This window comes from Clinocottus analis, unplaced genomic scaffold (genome assembly GCF_023055335.1).
Source record: "Clinocottus analis isolate CAN_PGR_092001 unplaced genomic scaffold, fCliAna1.0.p SCAF_233, whole genome shotgun sequence".
NCBI lineage: Eukaryota > Metazoa > Chordata > Actinopteri > Perciformes > Cottidae > Clinocottus > Clinocottus analis.
In genome coordinates, this window is record NW_027175969.1 from 1 (window position 1) to 20,263 (window position 20,263).

Below are 20,263 nucleotides of genomic sequence, written 5' to 3' on the forward strand. Positions count from 1 at the left end.
AGAGCAATAGCAACAGTGCAAAATAGAAAATAATATCAAAAACAGTTTGATAAATTTGGTAAAATAACTAAACTAGAAAAGATGACAATATAATAAAGACAAAAATACAAGTGTATCAGAAGAAATACATTAGTAATATGAATATGATGTATGTACAAGAGAGTGTCAGTAGAAGCAATATTATGATTTCATTATATTTCCTTTATTGTTTCTTTGAAATTGCTACTTTTGATAAAAATAATAAATACACTTTACTAGAATAAATAATTAAAGACATACTGAATTAAAATCCTTTTTTGTTCACAGGTCTGAGCAAATAAATCACATATGTACCACATGTATAATTGTATAGTTATATTGGCATGGCTTATTACGTAACTTCTTATATTATATACTAATATACGTTTAAACCATTGTTTTCTGTAATAAATCTGAGTATTTATTGTCAGTATGCATGTTGTTTGCCATTTTCCTGAATAATTAATTATATCTTCATGAACACCAGAATAGACATGTCGTAATGGTGCCGACACGCCTTAGTGTTTTTCAGTGACAAAGTTGGAATGGAAAGTGATGCGTTATGAAAAGTCTGCTCAGGTTTTGAATCATAATACGTTTTTTAATATGTTTAGCGTGTTTAGTGAGAGAGTTTTAACCAATATAATTAGAATAGAACATCACGGTCAAATAAGATGAGATCAAACTTTTTTTTTAACCAAATGGACATTCCTGTCAAAAATACTTTCATTGATTACATCAAAAAAAAAAAAGCAAACAGTAAAAATACAATATTAAAATATATGAACGATGGAATTACAATTATTAAGTGTAAAAGAAACACTACCGACACCATTGCAAAATAAAACACAATATAAGAGAGGAAAGTAAAAATGTCACTGCGAACAAAACAACTAAACACTCAACAAAGCATCGACTGTTTGCTTCCTGGCTCCTCGATGGTGGAACGAGCTCCTCATTGACGTCATTGACAGCAGGAAGTGTTTACATCTTCCACCGCAAAGTAAAACCTCATCTCTTTTGACTGCACCTTGAATAAAGACAGTAGCAGCAGCACTTTAGCAGCACTTAGATGCTGATAGAACTTTGTAGTTTGACTTTGTTGAATAAATTGTTCTCTCTTGAGAACCGTACTCACGGTTAAATGCACTTATTGTAAGTCGCTTTGGACAAAATCGTCAGCTAAATGACATGTAATGTATTGTTATGTAATATATATATATATATATATATATATATATATATATATATATATATATATATATATATATATATATATATATATATATATATATATATATATAATGTGTGTGTGTGTGTGTGTGTGTGTGTGTGTATGTATGTATGTATGTATGTATGTATGTATGTATATATATATATATATATATATATATATATATATATATATATATATATATATATATGTATATATATATATATATACATACATATATATACATATATATATATATATATATATATATATATATATATATATATATATATACATACATACATACATACATACATACATACATACATACATACATACATACATACATACATACATACATACATACACATATATATATATTGTGTGTGTGTGTGTGTGAGAATAATACACTTGCAGGTCGGCAGGTACTCGTTCCAGGATTAAAGACTCATGTACAAGTTAATATAGGCTTGAAAGTCATTTAAAATTGAAGTTCAGTGTTTAAAGTATATGATTCTGATTGTGGAGAAAACTAAAATATATGACAAAATTCACACTTCTGCAGTGTAACATCTCTCTGACTTTGAATTACTTGTTGAGGTACAACAATATTTAATTTACATAATATTTAGGAACCTCACACAAATTTCAATTAACTCTTACTTTGAAATAAAGCCTGCACATGTATATGCTATCTTGTTTTTCAGTGATATACACAGTCCATTATACTTCTAAAGTATTTATGTACAGCATTTGTTTTGCTTGTTCTTTGACAATATGGAAGTTGTTTATTTTTGTATTAAATATTGAGTACTTGTATTTGCATTGTATTATTTGCAAGGTACCACAATAGACCAATGAGCGGGACTGTTGAAGTTTCAAATGTATTTTATCCAATAGCTGAGTTGCATAATCACGTGCACACATTGAACCAATCACCATCGCCTTGGCTCCTGCTCTAGCTATATAAATGAGATAGCGGCGCTTTGACATACACAACCACTTTTCTTTCTTTCGTAATAAGAAAAAGACGACCAGTAACAATGGCCAGAACCAAGCAGACTGCCCGTAAATCCACCGGAGGAAAAGCTCCCAGGAAGCAGCTGGCAACCAAAGCTGCCCGTAAGAGCGCCCCGGCGACCGGCGGAGTGAAGAAGCCCCACCGTTACAGGCCCGGTACCGTGGCTCTGAGGGAGATCCGCCGCTACCAGAAGTCCACCGAGCTGCTGATCCGCAAGCTGCCCTTCCAGCGCCTGGTGAGGGAGATCGCTCAGGACTTCAAGACCGACCTGCGCTTCCAGAGCTCCGCCGTCATGGCGCTGCAGGAGTCTAGCGAGGCTTACCTGGTCGGCCTGTTCGAGGACACCAACCTGTGCGCCATCCACGCCAAGAGGGTCACCATCATGCCCAAAGACATCCAGCTGGCCCGCCGCATCCGCGGGGAGCGAGCTTAGACTGACCCGACCCCAGTGAACCCCAACGGCTCTTTTAAGAGCCACACACCCGCCTCTGAGAGCTGTGTTCCGGTCTGACAAACACGTGCTGCACCATCTAAAGCACTAAGTTAACACGAATGAATTATGTAAATGGTTAACTTCAACGGCTGGATACGAATTCTGCAAAAGTAATATTTGTATTTATAAATTATGTTTTTAAATCAAACTTTATTTAGTAGTTCAATATTGAAATAATAAAATATGAATTCCTTAAAGAAGCATTTTATGAGTTACTAACAGCCTTTTGTCGTTTTGCTTTCTTCAAGAAATTGTATTTGTTCTGAATATTTACATTATATTGGTTCATTTTATCTTATGAGTTTACTTGAGCAGTGCTACTGTTATCCTGTAATTTCCCCACAGAGGGACTAAAGGATTTATTTTATCTTGAATCCAGTGTTACAAGTTGTTGTATAAAACGCGGAAATGAATCTCAATGATTAAACCAAATTGTGTATTTTAATTGAACATTTAAAAACTTTCACAAATATCATACTTTGTTTTTTAAAGGTCGGGATTAAGGTATATTATACATTCTAAGGAATCAGGATTTCATATTGAACTATTAGTTACATTTTAGTTTTATCAGTTATAACTGTTAGATAAGATAAAAAGAGAAGCCATTCATTGTTATGCAATTTGTACTTCAGACATACAGAAGTATATATTTTATTTTGTCTTGTTACTGAAATTAATCATCAGGACAGGAGCTCTCAGAGTGGGTGGGTGGCTCTTAAAAGAGCCGTTGTGTCGTGTGGTCGTCGGTCAGTGTTTAGCCTCCGAAGCCGTACAGGGTGCGGCCCTGCCTCTTCAGAGCGTACACCACATCCATGGCGGTGACGGTCTTCCTCTTGGCGTGCTCGGTGTAGGTGACGGCGTCACGGATGACGTTCTCCAGGAACACCTTGAGCACACCGCGGGTCTCCTCGTAGATCAGACCGGAGATACGCTTCACTCCGCCGCGGCGAGCCAGACGGCGAATGGCGGGCTTGGTGATGCCCTGGATGTTATCACGGAGAACTTTCCTGTGACGCTTAGCGCCTCCTTTGCCGAGTCCTTTGCCTCCTTTACCGCGTCCACTCATCTTGTCAGAGTCTAGTTGGATGAACTAATGCTGAGGAAGCAGAGAGCGTCGGTATTTAATTCCCACCTGCGGACGTATTTGAAGACACACCCCTCAGCCCGCCCGCATTTTTCTTAAGGACCCTATAGCGTTTGAGCCGCCCGTTTATGATACAAAATAAATAAAAACTTCACACTTTGTTACCGACATTATCTACATTTATCTAAATCTCATATATTTAATATATCACAGATGGTACTTAAAAAAACAAAACAGGTACACCTACATTATTGGCTGTTTTATTTTTTAACAAGACACTGTGTGACGTTGTAGTAATATTAAAATAAATACATCACAATACTCATATAAATTGTTTGTTTATCAATTAATTACAAAATGACACCTGTCATCTGACTTTTGGTTTCCTCTTCAATTAAATCTTAGTTTCCTCATTAATACAATTGCATTGTTTAGCTGAGTTCTTAGAAGTAAATCCAGGATTAATTTGTGTTTTCATGAATGTTTAATAATTAAGAAATGTGAAGACTTTTAAGCAGCAACTGTTGACAAATGTACCACATAATAATGTTTGTTTCCGTGAAGCACTAAAACCTTCTTTTGTGTTTTTGGTGCCTCTTCTTGCAATAATAATTCTGTTTCTGGTTATTGATATTCAACATAAAGAACCAGAGACCTGGTTGGTGTCGTCAGAACCGCACAGATGATTGTGGGAGTTATCCTCCCTGACCAGAGGAAGGCCAGAAACATCTGCAATCAGTGATTACTTGTTCTGGTTATATTACTGGTTACCAGTAACCAGTAAAATATATATATATATATATATATATATATATATATATATATATATATATATATATATATATATATTATATATATATATATATATATATATATATATATATATATATATATATATATATATATATATATATATATATATATATCTGCATGAATAGCGTATTCATGGTTGTAAAAAGATAAGTACTACCACTAATATAGTTCTGAACAGTTATTCTAGTTACTAGTCCACTAAAGAGACCCATTCAGCTTAAATCCTAGTTATTTAAACATATTCTGGCACTTTACCAAGAGCCAAAGCCCATTAGAGGAGAGCTGGGCCAAGAGGTCAAGAAGGCCCCCCAGTCCAGTGAAGTTGAGAGGGAAAGCCTTGTAAATTTCCAGAAGGACACAGTAGGACCAGAAACATCTAGACTTGTAAGCTAACTTTAAGCTAAAAACACCTGATTATTACTGGATTGCATGTGATGAGCAGTCAGACGTTCATGCTTTTGCGGGGAGTTCACGATAACTTTTGCATTATGGGGGAGCAATCTGTGATGCGCCATGGCTTTGACACAACAACGCAACTTCAACACTGCACTCTTCTCCACACTGTCAGAGCAGCTTGTAGTGTAGGACTTGAGGCTCCAGACAGAAGAGAACTTTAAGACTCTTTTTCGTGAAGCTACTTAAACAGGTTTTCATGGCCTTCATCCGCTGCTTCAACTTGTTGGGGAACAGCGCCCCCATGTGGACAGGCTGAACAGCAGAAAGAGAAATACAGGTTTAAAGAGAATACAGGTTTCAAACTGATTTTAGCCTCTGTTGACCAGGTTCACTTAGTTTAGGCCATTAAAACAGGAGAATTTACCCATAGATGTAATAATGTTAAATAGTGAATAATAAAGCTTGTGTGTGTTGCAATGTGAATCATTGATGCATACAATAAAAACAGGAAGTTTCTCTTTGAGAGTGGTGGGTGGCTCTTAAAAGAGCCGTTGGGTGATGAGAGTAGGGCCTCTACTTCTTGGTGGCCTTCTCGGTCTTCTTGGGCAGCAGCACCGCCTGGATGTTGGGCAGCACGCCGCCCTGAGCGATGGTCACGCCGCCCAGCAGCTTGTTGAGCTCCTCGTCGTTGCGGACGGCCAGCTGCAGGTGACGGGGGATGATCCTGGTCTTCTTGTTGTCGCGGGCAGCGTTCCCGGCCAGTTCCAGGATCTCAGCGGTCAGGTACTCCAGCACCGCCGCCAGGTACACCGGAGCTCCGGCGCCGACACGCTGGGCGTAGTTACCCTTCCTCAAGTGTCTGTGGACACGGCCCACGGGGAACTGGAGCCCGGCTCTGGAGGACCTGGTCTTGGCCTTCGCTCTGGTCTTGCCGCCGGTTTTACCTCTTCCAGACATGATTCACGGTAACTATTTTGTTCCGGTTAAGAGAGAAGGTAGCGCGCTGACGGTGAAGCTCAGATTATAAAGGAGCACCTAGTCGCTCATTGGTCCGGTACAGCAGTACGATCATCCAATCAGAGAAGACGACGTCACCGTGTCAGTTGAAGACTCCCGCTCTGCATGCGATTTATACAATGAGACGTTTTAGGTCAAAATAAACACAAAACCTCAATAAAACACGACTTTAAACGTGTATGTATGTACATACAACCAGTTTGTACGTGATACAGATTTATTAAAAAACACACTGAAGTAATGAAATCATTATAATAAAGGACATTTTAAGGAGATGATGAAATATGTTTTGTACATGAATACCATTACATTTAAGTGATTTTGAACTTGTATTGAACACATTCACGTCTTAGTCTAGAAAAAAGTAGTGTTGGATGTAAATACAGAAAGTACTGCGATACTTTACTTCAGTACAAGTACTTTACAAATACTCTTCAAGAAAAAGGACATTATTGGAATAAATGATACAAACAAATGGAGTAACATTGTGTTGTTAGAGGAGTATGAAGAATAATTACATAAAAAGTACCTTGAATGTGTACTTCATGAATATTTATATTTAAATGGGTAATTTAAGAGTCTCAGTGTTTTAAACTTATGAGTTTGAACTTAATCATTGTAGGATAGTGTTATTGTCATCTAATGTATTTTTTATATGACAAATAAATCCAAATAGTTTTAAAACAAAGTACTAGTTTGTGTTTATTTTAAATGAAATATAAGATACATAGTTAGAGTACTTCATATATTGAGAGTACTTAAAGTACTGAGACAAGTTTCCTAAAACAGGAACTAGTTAAATCAAAGTTTCATGTATGTTTTTTTAATGCTTTTAGACTGTTTCTGTAGTTGGAAAGTCATAAATATTGTGATTATCTATATTTAAATCCAATATAAGTAGACATTCAGATATATTGATAGTTTGTTTATAGTTGGTGTTCAAACTTGTGACTTGTTTACTCACAAATACACAACGCATATAATAATATTACTATGTAAAAAAAAACGAAGAGCTCTTTTGTGTATTTGGGTGGCTCTTAAAAGAGCCGTTGTTGTGGAGAGAAACAAGTTTACTTCTTCGCTGGTTTCTTGGCTGCAGTCTTCTTCACGGTTTTTTTAGCTGCAGTCTTCTTCGCTGGTTTTGCAGCTTTAGGTTTAACAACCTTCTTCGTGACTTTCTTCGGTGTAGCCGCCTTCTTGGCCACCTTCTTCGGGCTCTTTGTGATCTTCTTCACAGATGTTTTCTTGGGTGTCGCGGACTTCTTCGCCTTCTTGGGTGTTGTCTTGGCCGCTTTTGGCTTCTTGGCGGCGACGATCTTCTTAGCTGCAGGCTTCTTAGTTTTGGCGGCGGGCTTCTTCGCCACCTTCTTGGGCTTCTCAGCGACCTTGGCCGCTTTGAAGGAACCACTGGCCCCGGTCCCCTTGACCTGTACGAGGTCTCCTTTTTCCAGCAGCTTCTTGACAGCGCGTTTAACGTGGGCGCTGTTCTGGATCACGTCGTAACCACCAGCGGCCAGGTCCTTCTTCATGGCCACAAAGGAGACCCCACTACGGCTCTTGGATGCGGTCACCGCTTTCATGATGCGCTCGCTGGCACCGGGCCCGGACTTCTTGCCTGGTCTGGGCGCTTTCTTCTTCGGGGATTTCACCTGAGTGGCCGGTGCGGCGGCTGGAGCGAGTTCTGCCATCGTGATAATTCAGCTGTTCTGCTCTCGTCTGTTATGACTGATAGAAAACTCTCTGCGAGGAGGGGAACTTAAACACACCATGAGAACCGTGGAGACTCAACCCAGCCTGTCTCTCGCCGGGGCAGCGGGAAAACTCAGTCACTTGTGTTTTCTCTTCGCCATTAAATGTATAAAATACATATCTAGAGGAGGAAAGAAAGCCTGAAATGTAATCGAATTGATATAGAAGGAGTTTATCTTCACTTGTTTGGGAAATAAACATCATTGCGCTTTTGCATTTAGTCTGTAAAGCGTTTAAACATCTCCCATCATCTTCTGTGTGAAACGCAGCTGAGTGTCTTTTCTTTGTGATTTCTCTCCTAAATGCTTTAAAATACATCAAAACCCCGAGAAAAAGAACTCGACAGCGAGAACAGATGTTTGTTCAGAGATCCAAAGTAAAATAACTCCACTCTTGTTCTTATGTATTTATTAAAAAGAGGTTCATCTGGTGTCCGCTAACACACTCCTGTTGGGATAGACCACAGGCTGAGTTCTCCACTTCCTGAAACACACTGTCCTTTATTTATTCATTGTTTATTTATTTTTTTTAATTCATGATACAACCATGTTTACATATTCATTTCTATGTTAAAATATTTGTGACGCTTTAAATGCTCTCAGCTGCCAGTTTTGAGCTGAACAAAACTGAAAATACTATGGCGATATTCCAAGTTATTTATAGTTGAAATAATAAAATGTTTTATAATAGAATTCTCTCATATTTTAATCATAATGAGATTTCTAAGGGGCCAAATAGTAGCAGCATTTATGGCATCCACAGTTTTTGAAAGTTGGGTAACTTTGTTTTTGTTGTTTCAGTTCATGCATGCACTCTCCTCAATTGAACAAAAGACAACAAAAACAAAAGAAACACATAATTCGGATAGGAAGACGCAAATTCCTGCCACACATTGGAATTGATGCATTTTCATTTCTAGAAATAATTTTGGTAGAAACATTATAAGTATTGGGTCATCAAGGTCTGATATATGTCTGATGTTACGTTCAAAATGAAAGTATCTATAAAAAAAAATCAGATAATTTTTTAAGACTATATTTTTTCTTTATGGGTTGAAAGTCCTTTTCTGTCAGGGAATATAATGTTGTTATACCTTTTGGGACCCAGGACTTATGTCTATGATTTAATTTAGTTTAATACACATTAAATGTTCTTTAAAAGTAACACTTACAAATATACGTTTTTACTAAGGATCAAAACATGTGATCAACACGTCTCTCACGTGTTTCTTTGCTTTTTTTGTTGTCTGTTCCTGACTTTATCTGTAGTGTTGCAGGCCGAACAAAAATGAAATATCTTGTTTCCATACTATCGACAATGAATAGCAATTAAAGTATATTTTTCACTGCTATGCTTTTCTATATATTGACATTTCCCACACTGTCCAGATATTATACATTATTATTATTATTATTATTATTATTATTATTATTATTATTATTATTATTATTATTATTATCAAATATACTTAAAGTACCAAACGTTTTAACCTGCAGCTCAGAATACATTTTCATGTATTGGTTGATGATATATGTATTTTTATTGTTCTGAATCTAACAACGGAAGTAAAATGTATAGTCCCACAATATTTCCCACCCTGTCATGGAGTAGAAGTATACAATACTTCAAAGTGTACTACTTTGAAGTATTCTAAACTTCAAAGTAGTACACTAGTACCATGTCAGCTAATGAAATGACAACATCATATCGTCTCAAAGCTAGGGTTGCCCATTCCCGCCAAACACACAAAAAAAAATTAGGACCCAAAAAATAAAAATTAAGACCAAAAATTAGGACCAAAAAAAAATAGGACTAAAAAAAATTGTCTTATTTTTTTCCTAGTCTTTTTTTCCCGTTGACTTGAAAAAAAGGCAAAAAATAAATAAATAAATCATGTTTCATTCCAGGACAGAAATGAGAACTTGAATATAATTTTAGCTAATATTTGTACTTCATTGGCTATTTTTAAGAACTGAGTAAAATGCAAAGTCCACACATATATTGAATGATTTATTTACTTTAAAGTAACCCATCAACAGACTTACAGGGAGTTGACATTGCCAAGTTATCTTTTAGTAAATAACAAGAGCACTTGAATATAAAACAATGTTTGCAATGTTCAATTAAAAGAATATGTAAATTGAAACAAGATTGGACTATCATGTGACAATACATATTTACATTTAAATGAAGGTATTGTAAAACCAAAGTGATGTAATAACGTATTGCTTACATGTTTTTTTTTGTTGTTTTTTTCGTCAACAAAAAAAAAAATTTTTTTTTTTGGTCCAATCTTTTTTTTTTGGTCCTATTTTTTTTTTTTGGTCCTAATTCTTTTTTTTCGTCTTAATTTTTTTTGTTCTAATTTTTTTTTTGGTCTGGCGGGAATGGGCTTCCATACAGGCTGCATTGGAAAACGTAGAAATGTATTTTCACTCTACTCCGCGACGATTACGTTTTCAAATATATTTTCCAACATTTTTTTTTTTTTTTAATGGGCAATAGTGTATTTCCTAAACTTTGGTCGTGACTCGTCCTAGTGTTTTATTTATATATATATATATATATATATATATATATATATATATATATATATATATATATATATATATATATATATATATATATATATATATATATATATATATATATATATATATATATATATATATATATATATATATATATATATATATATATATATATATATATATATATATATATATATATATATATATATATATATATATATATATATATATATATATATATATATATATATATATATATATATATATATATATATATATATATATATATACATCAAGAAAAGAATTCTCTAATGTCAGTAAAGAGTTCAACTTTGTTTTAAGTTCTCTTCCTGTGGCGCTATCACGTGGTTAACTTGGACCAATCAGCGTTCCCTTTGCTCCGACTCTGGATATATAAAGGAAACGTCGTCGCTTAGAAAAACTACTTTTCTTTCGTAATAAGAAAAAGACGACCAGTAACAATGGCCAGAACCAAGCAGACCGCCCGTAAGTCCACCGGAGGAAAAGCTCCCAGGAAGCAGCTGGCGACCAAAGCTGCCCGTAAGAGCGCCCCGGCGACCGGCGGAGTGAAGAAGCCCCACCGTTACAGGCCCGGTACCGTGGCTCTGAGGGAGATCCGCCGCTACCAGAAGTCCACCGAGCTGCTGATCCGCAAGCTGCCCTTCCAGCGCCTGGTGAGGGAGATCGCTCAGGACTTCAAGACCGACCTGCGCTTCCAGAGCTCCGCCGTCATGGCGCTGCAGGAGTCTAGCGAGGCTTACCTGGTCGGCCTGTTCGAGGACACCAACCTGTGCGCGATCCACGCCAAGAGGGTCACCATCATGCCCAAAGACATCCAGCTAGCCCGCCGCATCCGCGGAGAGAGAGCTTAGACTGACCCGACCCGAGTGAACCCCAACGGCTCTTTTAAGAGCCACACACCCGCCTCTGAGAGCTGTGTTCCGGTCTGACAAACACGTGCTGCACCGTCTAAAGCACTACAATAAGGCTATATCACTAAGTAAAAATAAGTTATTCAGTTTAGCTTGATTATGTGTATCCTATAATTCGGTTTGAGGGATGAATAATTCGTAATAGTCATAAAATATTGGTATAAAAAACATGTAATATTTCCAAGTTTATAAACTCGGTGGGTTAATGTCGTGTCAAATGCACGAGGCAAATCACAAGCAAATTATATTTATACAACTTGATTGATATTACATTCAAAAACAGTGTCGTGTGGAATTATAATGTGCATATAAGCATTTAGGTGTGTCTATGTATGATTAGTGCTACTTTGTGATAAGACTGGTAATCACGTCGCATGATTGAGGCTTTTCGAATAAAGATTACTGTATTTAGAACACCTCTTTTAATGAATTACACTCAATTAGTTCTTAATATTACTAATGGTATATATGGGAAATAGCTCTCAGAGTGGGTGGGTGGCTCTTAAAAGAGCCGTTGTGTCGTGTGGTCGTCGGTCAGTGTTTAGCCCCCGAAGCCGTACAGGGTGCGGCCCTGCCTCTTCAGAGCGTACACCACATCCATGGCGGTGACGGTCTTCCTCTTGGCGTGCTCGGTGTAGGTGACGGCGTCACGGATGACGTTCTCCAGGAACACCTTGAGCACACCGCGGGTCTCCTCGTAGATCAGACCGGAGATACGCTTCACTCCGCCGCGGCGAGCCAGACGGCGAATGGCGGGCTTGGTGATGCCCTGGATGTTATCACGGAGAACTTTCCTGTGACGCTTAGCGCCTCCTTTGCCGAGTCCTTTGCCTCCTTTACCGCGTCCACTCATCTTGTCAGAGTGTGGTTGGTTAACCAAATACTGAGAAAGCAGAGAGCGTCGCCATATAAACACCACCTGCGGACGTAGTTGAGGACAAATGGGCGGCAACAGTTCGTCTAACAATAGAAACAAACGACCGTGTGTTAATCTGTGAATAATCTTTATGCCTCGAGTTTACAAAAGACAAAAGATTTTCCCAATTGTGTCAGATTTCAGAATAATTAAACACCATTATTTACAGTGCAATACTGATACTATCGGTTTAAATACACCATATTCAGATTTGTAATCTGTATATTTTGTTACTATTGCAATTCATATAAAGTAATTACAGTATTACTATTAATTTGAGTAATATAATGAATGTGTATACCATTCCTGTATTTTGTTATATTAGGTGTAATATTCTGCTGAATACTTTCCTATTATTACATAACTATATAATGAATGAAATAACTTTGTGAAGAAATCGTGAATAAATATACTGAAATGTTTTCTCTGTGTATCAATATTTACATAAAGATTGACAAATGTGAATCATTGTGTATTAAATTGTGTAGACTGAACAGCCAGCATGGTGTGACTGATGGTGAAATTTATGACATGAATATTTTACACATAAAGACACTCAGACTTATGGTTCACTATAGGTATGAACTGCTTTTTGTAGAGACGTCCAGCTGCTCAACAGCTTTTAGATGTATTCAGGTGCAATGTTTTGCATATACACTTTAGGATTATTTTCTTTCTTCAAATTCAAGACTGCATTCATTTTTACTGCCGGTCCGCACAACGTGGCCAGTCTACTATGCAGTTCTGTCTGCAGAGGCAACATATGTGCATATTTATTTTAATATGAAACGAAGTGGTTTATGTAGTGCCACATCATGATTAAGATATAACATAACACTGCAAAGGAGTGTGGCTCTTTCAGAAAAAAGTGTGTGGCTCTTAAAAGAGCCGTTGGTTGGAAAGATGGTGGAGGGGACAGTCTACTTGGAGCTGGTGTACTTGGTCACGGCCTTGGTGCCTTCAGACACAGCGTGCTTGGCCAGCTCACCGGGCAGAAGGAGGCGGACGGCGGTCTGGATCTCCCTGGACGTGATGGTGGAGCGCTTGTTGTAGTGAGCCAGACGGGAAGCCTCCCCGGCGATGCGCTCAAAGATGTCGCTCACGAAGCAGTTCATGATGCCCATGGCCTTGGAGGAGATGCCGGTGTCGGGGTGAACCTGCTTCATCACCTTGTACACGTAGATGGCGTAGCTCTCCTTGCGGGACTTGCGCCTCTTCTTGCCAGACTTGGCGGCGGTCTTGGTCACCGCTTTCTTGGATCCCTTCTTGGGCGCTGGCTTTGATGGCTCAGGCATGATTACAGTTCTGGTGGTGGCAGAAATGCGTTAGGTGAAGGCGGTACGCTGCTACTACTTAAACACCCTGCATGCAAATAAGGCTGTGCTGTTTCCTCTCTGCTATTGGCTGAGTGTCAGTGACGTCGGTGCATGTTGCTTTCTCAGACTTTAACGTCGTTCTGGTTGAAATAGAGGTACACAGGGTACTGCACTGTAACAATAGAGGTACAAGGAGGAGGAAGAACCAAATAATTAGCAAAGAGAAAAGCAGAATAGTAATTTCTGATCAGTTTTGATCGACAGTAATGGAACATGTTTTCGTTTATATGCAATTAGTTTTGAGATTAAAAATCTACTTCTCCCTGAGAACTATGTTTTGAACAATGTGTTTTCTATTTATTGTATTGTTTACTGACTGCTTGATAGTGTAGATTATTCTGATCACTTGGTTTATTTTAGAGCAATGTTGATTATGAGCACAGATAAAACTGTTGAGACCAAAGTTTCATTTGCAAGAGTATTCAGGTTTTGTAAATAGTGCTTAAAGATTAGGTTTTGTAAATAGTTCATAAAATTGGTGACGGTTTCAAGAAAGGTCTTATCAATCAATACAACTTTAATACAGGTGTTTATGAACTTGTTCATATGTTAATATTGTAGCGACCCTGCGTCAGGAAGTTGCGAGACGTTGTCTGGCTCATTGGATGCTTTATTGTAGAACACAGAACAGGCTACTGCTGGCCGCAGCCTACGCCAAAACAGGAAAACACACTCAAAGCCTCGCAACGAGCTTCAGGTTCGCTGTCTGCCGTCCTCTCCTCCGGACCGCAACACACACCAATCACCCCCCGCCTCCCTTACTCGCTCTGCCAATCACAGGCACGCTCATAGGGAGCTACTTTAAGTGACAGCTTAAACAGAAACACAGCTTATGTGATAGTCATTGACCTCCCGAACAGTAACTAAAAAACATTGAAACCATAACATGCCCGTTACAATATCTTACACCACAAACATGTGACTGAGTAGTATCAGTACTAAGTTATGGTGAATCCTTTGTACGCCATTTAAAGTCTATATATATACACACACACACACACACACCAAGTCATACATTCTGGTTTAAGCAGTTTACTACGAGTTTAGTGCAATAACACAATACATAACAGTTAGTAAATACATGGCAGGATTGTGGCTCTTTCAGAATAAAGTGCGTGGCTCTTAAAAGAGCCGTTGGTTGGAAAGATGGTGGAGGGGACAGTCTACTTGGAGCTGGTGTACTTGGTCACGGCCTTGGTGCCTTCAGACACAGCGTGCTTGGCCAGCTCACCGGGCAGAAGGAGGCGGACGGCGGTCTGGATCTCCCTGGACGTGATGGTGGAGCGCTTGTTGTAGTGAGCCAGACGGGAAGCCTCCCCGGCGATGCGCTCAAAGATGTCGCTCACGAAGCAGTTCATGATGCCCATGGCCTTGGAGGAGATGCCGGTGTCGGGGTGAACCTGCTTCATCACCTTGTACACGTAGATGGCGTAGCTCTCCTTACGGGACTTGCGCCTCTTCTTGCCAGACTTGGCGGCGGTCTTGGTCACCGCTTTCTTGGATCCCTTCTTGGGCGCTGGCTTTGATGGCTCAGGCATGATTACAGTTCTGGTGTTGGCAGAAATGCGTGAGCTGGAGGCGGTACGCTGCTACTACTTAAACACCCTGCATGCAAATAAGGCTGCGCTGTCTCCTCTCTGCTATTGGCTGAGTGTCAGTGACGTCGGTGCATGTTGCTTTCTCAGACTTTAACGTCGTTCTGGTTAAATTCTAATTGTTATACTGATGTATTAATCCGCATTATAAGTTATATTATACATATTTAATACATGTAGACTTCAATTCAGGTATGAAAACCTTTTTACGTATTCTTTATAATGTATTCAATGTTAATCTTTTAAAGAGGTATTCAACTATGGCAAACATAAGAACATCGTCCTCAGACCTAATATCTTGTAGACACACCTGTATTTTGTGTATGTATTTGTGAAGGTATATTAATATATTTTATGTATTTATCTATTTAAAATATTCCTAAACTAACGTTCCACTACAAACACTAAACACAAAGCACCTAATTAAACTAGTTTTCAATCTAAAATTAACTAAAACTGAGTCTGGTATCCAAAATATAATAATAATAATAATATAAAATTAGTATTATTAGTATATGTTGGACACCAGAGTGTAATATATATATATATATATATATATATATATATATATATATATATATATATATATATATATATATATATATATATATATATATATATATATATAGAGAGAGAGAGAGAGAGAGAGAGAGAGAGAGAGAGAAACTGTTTACAGTTTGCTGGAATATGTTCTGAGTGTAAAAAACAAGATAAATGTCTCCATCAAGTGGGGAAGCAAGGAAACGTAGTCAGCCAACAACCACATCTGAGTATGTTTCAGTTTATTTCATAACTCATCTGCATATATTATCAACAGTTTAACAAACAGGATTTCTTTTCTGTCAAAAACACGATGTAACATTGACGGGATGAGGTTTAACATGTGAAACACTTAAACCACTGATACACAGAGAAACTTTTGGCTTAGTCAGACCAATTTGGCAGCGTTGTTTTGGGGAATGGCGTCAGAAAGAAGGTACTTGATGGACGGAGGCAGCTTCACGGATGATTCACACTCACAGGCAGCAAAGTCTACGGACTCAGACAGAAAGGAAACTACCTCCACTACTGTTGGCAGAACACAACACCCTCCGGGTGGATATGAATGTTCAATCAAAACCATGCATTTAGAAAGGAAATAAATACGAATAAAAAATACACTTTGCAGGTTTACGCCTACAAAACGGACTCTTTTCAAGAAAAAACATGTTTGGTGGAAACAAAAAGGACCACATGCTCCAGTTTGTGCCCCTGACGGATCAGATTTTACAGCATGAGTTCTTCTATAGAAGTAAACAGCTGTGTTTTCATCAAAAACAGTTGGAATGTAGAAATACAACTCTAACTCTACTTTAAGTTACCATGAGGAACTTTTATTTTGTGTTTCTTCGGGCGCGCCCTGTGGACTAAAGAGGTAGTGTCTCTGAGCACCAGGGTCCCTTTAGAAAACCTCTCATTCTACGGCAGCAGGGTCTCTTCTAGTTCAAGGCTGTAGGTCAAGCCGGACCTGGGTCTGTCCACGGTGGACTGGTCTGAGCTGAAGGAGGTTCTGGTGAACCTGCATGATGTCATCTGGTTTCACCAGAATCCGACCCGGTGGCGCCGATGATATTCTATAGAACCAGACCATCTCTCTCTCTGGTGGTCTGGTTACTGATGGAGGTCTATAGAGGACCAGGACTAGTTTGAGGTCTATAGAGGACCAGGACTAGACTGAGGTCCTATTGAGGACTAAACTGAAGTCTATAGAGGACCAGGACCAAACTGAGACCAGGACCAGGTAAAAGTTCCTCCCAGTAACTGAACAGTTTCAAAAGAGTCTGTTTTTGGATAAAAACACGATTCTCAAGTGTGAAAATGTTGATTCCCTCAAAGGCACAAACCGAGTTCAGTTTCTGAGTTTTCATAATGAAAGTGTGTCTGTGAGGTTTCTGGACGGCTAATGGAGGACGTTTGTAGGTCTTCAGGGATAAGGCTGGACGTCTCGGATCTACACAGTACAGGGATAGCAGCTTCAAGGATACACAAAACATTTCACCACTGCAGAAAACAGGATTGAAACGATACAACAGGAAACACTGTGAACGCTTAAATAGTGACCCAAGTTTAGGTGAATAAATCCTGTTTTCTTTGTTGTTGTTTTTTTAAGTATATTTGCTCTTGTTTCAGTCAGAACTATTCCTCTTTTCTCATATGTGTGACCTTGTTGAAGACTTTTATTGTGAAATATGGTTTTATTTGATATAATAAAAATAATAATTCACTTTTGCATCAGTCTTCCATCTTAAATTGTCTTCACATTGTCTTGTCTCCAGAAGTTCAAGAGAATTTCCGACATTTTCATTCTTTTCTCACACATTTGTGAACGACAGCTACACCAGATCTACCGTTAGCTAAGCTAGTAGCAACCTAGTGTCCGCTAACAAGGCACAAATCTAATGATAAATTATTAGAAGGGCAAATGCTTAGTTTTTGTCGCCAATCGTACGGGGAAGATGGCAAAGATGGGAACAGTTTGACTCAAGAACACCTACGACATCTTCCCCATCACAGGACTTTATTTTGGAAAATAAATTATGCACAGAAAGGTGAATATTTATTTTTGGAGTTGTGCCATTCATTTTCACAGATAATGTCTGTCAATTTAAAAGATAATATTGCACGTCAAGTTAGTCTCAGTTTGTCGTGAGATCATTTAGTTTTGTGTGACACAGCAACAACAACAACAAGGCCGCTAGCTTGGCTAGCGAGCTTGGCTAGCTAGCTAAATTAGCTCTGTTCCAAATGTAAGGTAAACTTAACTAATGTGTTTTAAACACAGACTGTACAAAGGAAGTGGACGTCATCATGGTGACATCACTCGTTGCTTTGTGGAGTGAGCCCTGAGTTTGGTGGTTTCGCCGTCGCCATCTTGGATTACGGCCCTCGCCATTTTGGCTTTTTTTTTGCATCTGATCAACAGGAAGTGAACATATATGGACTGAGGATGAGTTGTTGATGTTTAACAGCTCAGAAACGGCAGTAACTCCCATTGGACATGAAGGCATCACATGATATCGATGTCCCAACAATCGGTGATACAAAATGCATGTGGCGTCTGAAACTACGATTAATCGAGCTTTGGAGGAAAATATTTCCACGGCTTTGGTTTTCAATGGTTTTCTGTTTTTGGCCAACGTCTAACAGCTGTTAATTCTTTATCACATCTTTTTTTTTTTTTTTACCCCTGGAGCCATCGTTGGGCTTTTTACTTGAGCATTCACAGTATTTCCTCTCCCATTCTGGCGAAAACACACACGCATTCATTATTCTCACCGTCACGCGTACTCATGCCACTTATAGTTGCTTGATTGATATGTAGGAGGAAGTACAAAATAACAGCAAGAAGAACAGGCCACACAAAGGTAGAGAAATACTAAATACTTCAGATTCAAGCCCCTGAACAAAACAGTAGAAACCAAAAAACATCGTTCATGAAGTCCAACAGCTGAGACGAGAGGAGCCTGTGGCGTCGGGCCCAGGCGGAGAGACCCTGAATGCATCGTGCTGTTGGGGACACTGTGTTTCATATCTGAGATAGACTATGGCTTTGGCTCCGGTCCGAGCGGGAGGAAGGGAAGTCCAGGGAAAACTAAACGTAAGACGACTTCAGCGACAACCAAACATCGTCTTTCCCTTAAAATGTGTTGTTTTTGTTCTTTTTTTCTCTCCTCCGCTCATCTGTCTTTCATCGTTTTAGAAAAATAGAAATCAGGAAAAACATCATTACAAAAATAAACCAAAAAGTTCATCCAAAGTCAACATCCACATGACAACTTGACATAAATATGGACTGATATTGCACAGCGAGGGATTTTCTTCTGATATGAAGTAAAATCACTAACACAATTTGTAGAAAAAAAAGAACACGTTAGGACGTTAATTATCAATATTTGCATTTCCTGGTTAGGTTTTTTTTTTTTTTTTACTCCAGAGAGAAAAGTGTGAGCTTGATCCCAGGCCCTCCTGCATCAGCAGATAAATCCTCTGAGTCCAAAGAAAAACATAAAAAAAAGCAAAAGTTTCAGAAGTATCACTGGTGAATTTTGGTTGAAGGCACAGAGTTCCAAAAAAGGTGGTGGATGCTGATTGTTGAAGTGCAGCAGCAGTTGTGTGTCTGTTGTGTGTCTGTTGTGTGTCCCGGCGGACGGTTCCCTTCAGGGCGGATCGACTCTCCTGATGATCGGAGGGCAGGGCGTCAACTCTCTGAGGAAACACACACAACACAGCATGTTAAGACACAAACACACACAAATGAAATATTTGAATTGTCTCATCGTTTGGGACATGAGACAATTCAAATATTATTCAAACAGCCAACGAGCCCTCGCCTGAATGTTCTCTGTTCTAAACCCTCTCTAACTTTGTTCTGCTTCACGTCATCAAAGTCAACAATGTTCACATGTTGTGTTTTGGTTTGTTAGAGTTGTGACTTTACAGCTGCTTCATTTAAACTAATAATCAACCTGAAAGTCATTTTTTTACAGTTGGGCCTGAAACCTTTTTTTTCTTTCTGTCATCTTCATTTCCTCTGAACCAGAAACATGTAGACTGATATTTACACATCTGAACAACATCTCACATGTGTTGCTTTATGATAACAACATTATTAAACAGCCTCGTGGCTGCAGAGACACACACTTTAGTTTGGGGACATTAAGAGGAAAAGGACTAAAAATAGGTTGTTTTTAAAAGGTTTTGCAGCGGCAGTGTGGTGTTTTGGTGAAAGGTTCCTGTGTGTGTGTGTGTGTGTGTGTGTGTGTGTGTGTGTGTGTGTGGGGTGGGGGGGGGGGGTGGCCCACATGAGTCCCCCCCCCTCAACATCTTCCTCGATGTTAATCCTGCCGGCAGCGGCAGATGGTGCCGGCAGCGCCGCGGCTGTTCCCTGCACAGCTCCTGTAGTTATGAATGATTGCACGGTCTTAGGCATTAAGTTGGATCAGCGTAATCCCGCCGCAGCATATGCAGCCGGCCTGCACGGCCAAATCCAGCAGGCCGGAGAACTTCCTCCTTCACTTCTTCACAGCAGATGCCCTGCGAGGACAACGC

General features: G+C 38.9%; 8 protein-coding genes across 8 annotated transcripts; 2 read left to right on the forward strand and 6 right to left on the reverse strand.

The window, feature by feature from the left end:
• Window positions 1-2,248: 2,248 nt before the first annotated feature.
• Window positions 2,249-2,877, forward strand: LOC137793824 (histone H3). The gene has a single exon (XM_068590167.1). The coding sequence runs from the start codon at window positions 2,275-2,277 to the stop codon at window positions 2,683-2,685; it is 411 nt and encodes a 136-aa protein (XP_068446268.1). The 5' UTR covers window positions 2,249-2,274; the 3' UTR covers window positions 2,686-2,877.
• A 477-nt stretch (window positions 2,878-3,354) lies between these two features.
• Window positions 3,355-3,825, reverse strand: LOC137793826 (histone H4). Its single transcript, XM_068590168.1, has one exon. The coding sequence runs from the start codon at window positions 3,809-3,811 to the stop codon at window positions 3,500-3,502; it is 312 nt and encodes a 103-aa protein (XP_068446269.1). The 5' UTR covers window positions 3,812-3,825; the 3' UTR covers window positions 3,355-3,499.
• Window positions 3,826-4,979: 1,154 nt separating this feature from the next.
• Window positions 4,980-6,026, reverse strand: LOC137793820 (histone H2A-like). The gene is made up of 2 exons (XM_068590163.1): window positions 5,536-6,026; window positions 4,980-5,350 (listed from the first exon to the last, which is right to left on the reverse strand). Exon 1 carries the CDS (start codon window positions 5,993-5,995, stop codon window positions 5,612-5,614), a length of 384 nt encoding a protein of 127 aa, XP_068446264.1. The 5' UTR covers window positions 5,996-6,026; the 3' UTR covers window positions 4,980-5,350; window positions 5,536-5,611.
• Window positions 6,027-7,051: 1,025 nt separating this feature from the next.
• Window positions 7,052-7,768, reverse strand: LOC137793823 (histone H1-like). Its single transcript, XM_068590166.1, has one exon. The coding sequence runs from the start codon at window positions 7,741-7,743 to the stop codon at window positions 7,126-7,128; it is 618 nt and encodes a 205-aa protein (XP_068446267.1). The 5' UTR covers window positions 7,744-7,768; the 3' UTR covers window positions 7,052-7,125.
• A 3,032-nt stretch (window positions 7,769-10,800) lies between these two features.
• On the forward strand, window positions 10,801-11,379 carry LOC137793827 (histone H3). The gene has a single exon (XM_068590169.1). It carries the CDS (start codon window positions 10,818-10,820, stop codon window positions 11,226-11,228), a length of 411 nt encoding a protein of 136 aa, XP_068446270.1. The 5' UTR covers window positions 10,801-10,817; the 3' UTR covers window positions 11,229-11,379.
• Window positions 11,380-11,695: 316 nt separating this feature from the next.
• Window positions 11,696-12,151, reverse strand: LOC137793828 (histone H4). The gene has a single exon (XM_068590170.1). The coding sequence runs from the start codon at window positions 12,139-12,141 to the stop codon at window positions 11,830-11,832; it is 312 nt and encodes a 103-aa protein (XP_068446271.1). The 5' UTR covers window positions 12,142-12,151; the 3' UTR covers window positions 11,696-11,829.
• A 783-nt stretch (window positions 12,152-12,934) lies between these two features.
• Window positions 12,935-13,517, reverse strand: LOC137793821 (histone H2B). Its single transcript, XM_068590164.1, has one exon. The coding sequence runs from the start codon at window positions 13,497-13,499 to the stop codon at window positions 13,125-13,127; it is 375 nt and encodes a 124-aa protein (XP_068446265.1). The 5' UTR covers window positions 13,500-13,517; the 3' UTR covers window positions 12,935-13,124.
• Window positions 13,518-14,632: 1,115 nt separating this feature from the next.
• On the reverse strand, window positions 14,633-15,134 carry LOC137793822 (histone H2B). The gene has a single exon (XM_068590165.1). The coding sequence runs from the start codon at window positions 15,116-15,118 to the stop codon at window positions 14,744-14,746; it is 375 nt and encodes a 124-aa protein (XP_068446266.1). The 5' UTR covers window positions 15,119-15,134; the 3' UTR covers window positions 14,633-14,743.
• Window positions 15,135-20,263: the final 5,129 nt, after the last annotated feature.